At 38.8% G+C, this 7,863-nt stretch overlaps 1 protein-coding gene across 1 annotated transcript; it reads right to left on the reverse strand.

The window, feature by feature from the left end:
- Positions 1–1,930: 1,930 nt before the first annotated feature.
- LOC122164734 (riboflavin kinase-like) lies at positions 1,931–7,583 on the reverse strand. The gene is made up of 3 exons (XM_042826976.1): positions 6,588–7,583; positions 5,180–5,282; positions 1,931–4,642 (listed from the first exon to the last, which is right to left on the reverse strand). Exons 1-3 carry the CDS (start codon positions 6,921–6,923, stop codon positions 4,512–4,514), a joined length of 570 nt encoding a protein of 189 aa, XP_042682910.1. The 5' UTR covers positions 6,924–7,583; the 3' UTR covers positions 1,931–4,511.
- Positions 7,584–7,863: the final 280 nt, after the last annotated feature.

The following is a 7,863-nucleotide window of genomic DNA, read 5'->3' on the forward strand; positions in this document are numbered from 1 at the left end:
TGCATATATCATAGGTAAATTTCTGTTTCTTACTTCTCGAGCTGTTCTTCATCTCAAGGCCTATTTTTCTCTTCTTTCATCTCCTTGTACCTCTTTCTTTGCTATTCTACTGAACCCATGGAGTTTCTCAAGCCTCAGGCTCTTTTCCAAGAAGTTGTACTCTCCCTTTCTCCTAGATATTATCTCTCATTACTCTCTCATTAATAATGGCCTCTCAAGAAGATTACATAAATTCATGTCTTGTTGCACAATTTTACCACCCACTTACCTCTCATGTAACTAATTTGATTTTAATGGGAAATGGGAGTTACCAGCACACTTTACCCACTCCCTATCCAATGGAATGTATATAAATGGGGAAAAAAATACCTCTTCCCTGACTGTTCTGGAGGTTTGCAAGAAAGGATGTGAAATAGCTGATAGGAGTTTACATGCCTTAAGGCCAAAGCCAACTTCCATTACAGACAACTCCCTAAATCAGATTGCATTACCATAGCATATGGTCCGTGTAACTGTGGTTCTTATATGACTATTACAAGACTTCTGGCTAAGAACTCAGGCTAGAATTTCAAACCAGAAAGAGGAACAGATGTATGAATTATACAGTCACAGAATGGCTTGGGTTGAAAAGGACCTTGAAGATCACCCAATTCCAGCCCCCTGCTGCAGGCAGGACTGCCCCCCAACAGATCAGGCTGCCCAGGGCCCCATCCAACACAGCCTTGAACACCTCCAGGGATGAAAAGCTCAACTGCTTAACTTACCTTACAACTGTTTCAAACAGAATTGAGACATTTGTTTTTTTCATGACAAAGAAATATGTATTTGTCTTGAAATACTCCTTATGTTTTATATGTTCCTTTTCACAACAGGTTTAACCAGGGTTAACACTCACAGGAGCAACACCTCCTTAACCAACAAAACAAGTGCATGTTTCTTCACATGTCTTTGTAGTCTCCTGAACACTAAAAAGGAAAATAAGTATTCTTTTATTGTTCCTCTTTCATATAATGTATTCAGCACTTTGATAAAGTTTTTTTCAGGAATAGTTCAGGTTCTACACTTATCTGTGATGGTTTCATACCAGTGGGCAGTTCAGCACTCCTACATCACTTCTTCTCAAAATGAGAAAAGATATGATGAGAAAAATAAAAGCTCTGGGTTGAAGTAAGGACAGGGAGATCACTCACCAGGTACCATCATTCCAGCTCTGTTTGTCTTGCAAGACAACAGCTCTCATCAGGATATAAAGGAACATCAAGGATGTTCTCATCAGCACTGTTGTGAGGCGAAGCTGGGAAGGTGATACTGAAGGGAAGCTGCCTTCAGGCCCCTCCAGTCCAACAATCTGCTTGAGTTTGCCTTGCAGCCACAGGACGCGTGCTGCAAGGCACAGCTCAAGGCCACTGCTCTGCTGCACAGTGCTTACTCAGGCTGACCGTGGTGCTGATGGGTTGCCCTGTGAGGATCACTATATCATCCCAAATACATCAATACATCGTCCCAAATTAAGGACACCTACAATATATGTTCCATATCTGTTTATAGGAACGCTCTCAATTAAGAAAGTAACCACCTATACCAGATACTGTATAACTGTATTTCGTTTCAGAACAAAAGAAGGTGGGAGAAAGAAAAAACTTGTTTTCTACATGAGAATGTGTATTTGAAACTGAAAATATTTGTACTGCTCAGACTCCAGAAATGTAAGTGGCCTTCTAGTTCACTAAAACTGTTAAAAGAAACCCCTCTGTGCCACACTTGTAGCTTGTAATGCAAGAACAAACTTCTCTGCTGAAAACAAAAATTTAGGCAGGGTAATTAAATAAATCTGAAGTACCTCTTTCAGAACATTCTTAGGAATACACAAAGAAGATTTGCATCAGATACTGAGTGATCAGATAGTCAGGAAAACTATGACGAGAAGAACTCTGAGTATTTCAATTCCTTTATTAATAGTACAGTGCAGTAACATCAACTGAAATAAATACAGTTTGTATATAATATAAAAATATAACCCTTAAAATTTGTACTGTGCTAGGACTTAAGTACTGAGCTTTAACAGCTGATATATAACATTTTATCTTAAATAACATGGACAGACAGATACACTCAACCAAATGGATCTAGTAACGTTTTCTTTAATTTGATGACAAACATACAAAGACCAGTTTATTAGTCTGTTGTAAACACTTGTCACACTTCAGATGAGAGTTGAGAGCAAACCACTTGTTTTTCAAAGTTTCTCTTTCTCACTGTTCTCTCTCCACAGTGCAGTGGTTCTACAGCCAGAACAAATTTTGGATAGTATCATTAATTGGCCGATACAGAAATGCATTACTCAGACAACCAGCTTAAGGCACTAAGGTTTCCACAACAGACACATTAACTGGAGAAAAAAATAAAGAGGCTATTATAGAGTTCAGCTACAGTACTATGATAAATACCTGCTTTTTTTCTTTGAATATATATGACAGCACATTCTGTTGACTAGAGTGGCTATTATTTACTCATCCCCGAAATAGTAAAATGTAATAATGTCAAAATTTTACAACTTAAAAATACCTCAAACCTTCACCTAAATATATTCTCCTTTAAAAAAATCAAAAAAATCAACTGTCACGCTTACACAACAATTTTTACAGAGGCTTACATACAATTCCCAACAAGTTATACAGAACTCCAATTGCACTCTTCTTCCAAAGACAGCATTCCTAACTGCTGATGAGTGAATTTTCTTCCTAAGACTCTCTGAGGAGGAAGGCAGATGTGCGTTTAATGTCCAGACAACAAAACTTGGCATCTTTGGAGAGAAGCACGTAAACCACCTTAGCAACACAGGTCAAAATTTTTATTCCTACAAGTACTTGTATGGAAATGAGTGCCCCCTGAATTCCTTCTGTCTGCTATCAACACAACAGATGAACAATTCATATAAATGATTTCAAGTTTCTGTATAATTTCTACATAGCTAACAAGTCTCCTTGATTCACTCAAGGCCTCTTCCCTACTAATATCCCCTGATACTGGCTGAAAGTTAAAACAACACGAAGTGGAACTAGCATCGTAATAGCACTTGCCACAAAGAAGACAAAGCAAGCTATCTAGTTAAAACCCTCTTAAGCCTTCAACCAAAATGTAGTATCCAAACAGACCAGGACAAGGAGTGAATTCATAAAGTTGTATTACAGGAACTGCGCACCCCCAAATTACAGTTCTGTCACAGAACTACAATTTAGACACATCCACAGAATTATTTTGAATGTCAGAAAATATTCCTGCTATGTCACAAGCCAGTATTGAATATGAAGATGAAACAGTTGTGGCGACTTACCTAGCTCCCCTCACCGAGAAGGGGATAGAAAAATCTACAGGGAAAGAAATACATTTATATCTGGACTCACAGTATGTACTTCAAGTAGTACTATTCAAACTCCAATTCATCTTGAGAAAGCTCCTCTGCTTATCTGTGCATACATTTCATAGTAGGGAGTAGTGCAATTACTTGTAACAATACCCAATTCCTACTATAATGTTGATACATTACTTCACGAGTTCCCCAAGGCTTTCATTTGTATTGACTACTCAGTGAACGAAGCCATGGATCTTACCTACACTTGGCCCAGAGGGTTGATGGGATTTTTCTGTGCCTTACACTAACTTTAATCATGAAGTCAGCCATTATATTGTTAGTATAGTGAAAAACCCTAAGGTTCTCCTCATCTAAGAAAACTACCAGCAGCAAATAAAATGCAGTTCTTCTGCCTTAGATCTTCCCAAAGAAGAGAAGTCTTTTTGCAAGACTTCCACGACTTTAGAGCCTAAAACTTCAGAGCGTGCCAACTTTCATCTTGTCATTCATTTCCTGAATTTCAGCAATACACTCCCTCAGAAGGAAGCTACAGAGGTCATGCACTGTCACATGCACTTTCAACTGTACAGATTCCAGTAACTCAGTGAGCAACAGTGACTACCTTTATTTCAAATAAAGTTAAAATAAATAATTTCAGTTGAAATGATAGTTTCAACTACAATGGCTGTACAGCATATTAGAAAAAAACAAGAACCATGGAGAATTGTTCTTGTTGGCTAATCATCAGCTTCCTGTACCACAGGAAATGTTTTGCTCGGTATCAAAATTTTCTAAGTTACTACCTACAACGCCAATGTCAGAATGATATAAAATTGGGAAAAGAGGTTGGAATAAACTCCATCTTAAAAACTGACACTCTTCTCTAAAATGAACTCTACATATCCTAAGGCTGAAGAGGCCATAATTAACTTTGGTCATGTTCCACGTGTCCCAACTTTAGGATAGACAATTTATCAATAAAGACCTAAGACAGCTTTTAATCCATTTACATGACTCAGTTTTGAGTTGGTTCCAAACTCATTACCCCAAAAAATATGAGAACATGGTACCTACATAAACAGTGCAAATGTAAGAGCTCCGCAAAAAAAAAAAAAAAAAAAAAAAAAAAAAGCAGCAAGGGTTTGCTCTTTTTTTTTTTTCAGTGGTTGTCAACTATTTTGCCCCCTGGCAGATGGAAGAAGTTGTCTTCTTTGAGTTTAAGATGTTCTGGTAAATCTAGTTGCCTTTTTGCCTCTTCAATGTCTTCCTGAATTGCTGCAATCAGTGCATCTGCAAACAAAAACAGGGATGTTTAAAAGCTGCACACAAAATAACAACTAAAAACATCTTCTTCTACAGAATATCAGAAAATCACAGAGGAAGAATATAGTGATTACTGCAAGGTTTCAAAGGCAACATTTTTTGTTTTCAAACACGTCAGAGTTGCATTTTCCACCAATGTAAGCACTGCTATCTCTCTCATCCGAAAGGAATTTTAGAAAAAGATCAACAGAGCTTGCTGAACTGTTTAAAACCTATCAGAGCTGCATCTTAAAAAGTGAGCAGGTCAGACCAACGCTTTTACGACAACCTCATGATTTTGACATTACTCCTCAGGCAACTGAAATTTAGACTAAAGTAAGATGCAGGAAGGCTTTTTTTTCTTTGTTTTAATTTAACTTACACATTATCTGATGAAAACACTGTACTGAAATTTCAAATGATAACAGGTAAAGCAGCTAATTATGAAGAAACAGATGGCAAAGGAACAGCACTTGAGTAAGTAAAACTTAAGAAAGTAATTCTAGAGTGGCCTGCAATACTGACCTAAGGAATCAAAGTTCTTTTCTGGTCGAATATATCCAACAATTGCTATGCTAAGAATTTCTCCATAGAAGTCTTCTTTGAAGGTGTGGATAATGTGCGTCTCCTAAAGGAAAAGAAATAAGTTGGCATTTGCAATGGACTTACAGCTTATTTCCCCTTACCGTAAGGATGTTTATCTAACACCTGTAAGTCAAATTATCTGCAGCACATATAACAGAACAGAGACATTCAGTTTAACATCTATAATGCAATACTAAGAGGCTAGGGCTTTTTTTTTTTTTTTTCCTTTTTTTTTTTTTTTTTAAAGAAGGAGAATTGTACTTTGCATGGGATTTATAAAATATTCACCTCAGAGTTTTCTGATTGCCATTTTATAAGAAGAGAGTAACTGAAAAGCCACGATTTCTCACCATTTCCCAGAGTTAGTATTTCCAAAACAGCAAATAGTATTTGCAAAGCACCCAAAAAAACTGAAACAGGTTGCCCAAGGAGGTTGTGGATGCCCCATGTGGCACATCCCTTGTGGCTGGATGTGGCTCTGGGCAGCCTGGTCTGGTGGTTGGCAACCCTGCCCATAGCAGGGGGGGGTTGAAACTAGGTGATCATTGTGGTCCTTTTCAGCCCAGGCCATTCTGTGATTCTATGATACTATTCTAAATCACAGAGAAAGCTTAACGCTTCATCATCAAGTTGATGAAAGAACTATGAAGACCTGAAATTGAAACAGCTGACTTACGGACAGCTTTTACAACCAGCTTTAAATGATCAGATTCTGGGAACTGAATAACAGAATTCCAGGAGCAAAGGCTGGGATAGGACTCCCCATCCCACACCTTGCTCAGAAAAAGTGGTTGCAAAAAATTTAGAGTATGTTTGCTGGTAAGACTAAGCACCACTCCAGAGATTCTTGCCCAAATAAAAGTGTTTTCAACAATTAAGAGCCCTGCTCTTAAGAACTGGGAGAAGCACCAGGGAACTGACAACAAGAAAAAACAACCATCAGAGTTCCAAATTTTAATTCTCCGTTCTACTATTATGCAGTTTTGAATATTAATTTATTATGCCAAGACACAGCACCACATCTCTGGATTCTGTTACAGAAGAGAAGAATCTGCACCAAAAGCAATCACCATTTCAGAAATAATTAAATTCTGATCTTAGAAATATCCAAGCAATGGCGGAATAGGACAAAAAATAAATGTTATTTATCTACAGCTATATACTCTCTGACCACTCAGCCTATTTGCTTTTCAGAACACAAAGAAAGGATGCTGATACCAAATGCATTTCTAAGAGCAAACATAATTTCTAGGTATCATTTATGAGTCACATGCTGCTTATCTTGTTTAAAACCAACATCTGCCTCATTCATCATAATTAAAAGCACCACACAAATTAAAGTTCTTACCACTGATTTCTTAGTATTCTTATAGAATGGATTCCATCCTATGCTCAAAACCATTTTATGCACATCTCCACTTCCAACACAGGCCCATCCATAGTATATACCAGTAGAGATATCAGATGGAAAGCTTTCAACTACTTGCTCAGAAAAGTTAGCTGCAAAGATGTTAGAAAGGGTAAAGAGTGAGTGACTTTGAGGAAGCCAGGGCTGTAACAGAATGTTCTGAGACTTAAAATTTCTGCCTGCTTGCCATTTACAAACAGAACGCTTACGGTGATGATCATCCTCACGTAACGTACCATTTAGCAAAGTATAAAATGCAAAACACCTCCACAACATTCATGGCAATGACAGTTACCACATCTCTTGCACAGACTATTTTACATACATTCTATTCTGCAGTAAAAATTAATAAACACAAAGTAAAATACCCAGCCAGTATTTATTTTACAATTAGGATAACTACTGCAGATTTAATATGGTCAAAGAAGAGGAAAAAAAAACAAGTTTCTTCTGCACTATAAAGTAACCTCAGAACTATTCGCTACCTTGCAAAATTATGTAATAAACATGCAGGAGTAAACAAAGGCTTGCTGGATTTATACCTATTGTTTGGGGGAGCATCTGTGTTTGCAGACTGATGTATTCCCTTCGGGAAGCGCCCTGCTGACCCAACCCAGGCTGCCCTCACAGGAGCTCTCCTCTCCCACACAGTGCCTTTCCACGGCTCTGTGGGCAAGCCGTAAGACTCCAACTGGTCAGGAGGTTCCTCCTTCTGGCCCTTGAGACCAATCAGCCATTGGCACACAACCAGGACAAAAAACACTAAATGATTATCGCGTGCCATCACAAGAGCAGCACCTGAGGATTTGTAGCAGGAAGTTTCGTTCAGTGCCTCTTTAAGGAGGAACAAAGCTTAATGTGGGAGTGGTGAGGTACTAGAACAGGCTGCCCAGAGAGGTTGTGGATGTCCTGTCCCTGCAGGCGTTCAAGGGCAGATTGGATGGGGCCCTCGGCAGCCTGCTCTAGTACTAAATGTGGAGGCTGGTGGTCTTGTATGCGGCAGGGAGTTGGAGATTCATGATCCCTGAGGTCCCTTCCAACCCTGGCCATTCAGTGATTCTGTGAAATGCGTTCCAATTACGCCTTTATCTGCATGTGGGTAAGCGAAACAGAGACGAACAATAGAAAAGCGCATTTTTCCCCACCCTCCGTGTTTCTTTAACCTCCGCATCATTTCCACTCCGTTCATTTCCGCGCGGCCGCTCTCTGCCGCGCC

This window comes from Centrocercus urophasianus, unplaced genomic scaffold (genome assembly GCF_019232065.1).
Source record: "Centrocercus urophasianus isolate 14NV4802_14NV808 unplaced genomic scaffold, USGS_Curo_1.0 seq_27, whole genome shotgun sequence".
Lineage (NCBI taxonomy): Eukaryota > Metazoa > Chordata > Aves > Galliformes > Phasianidae > Centrocercus > Centrocercus urophasianus.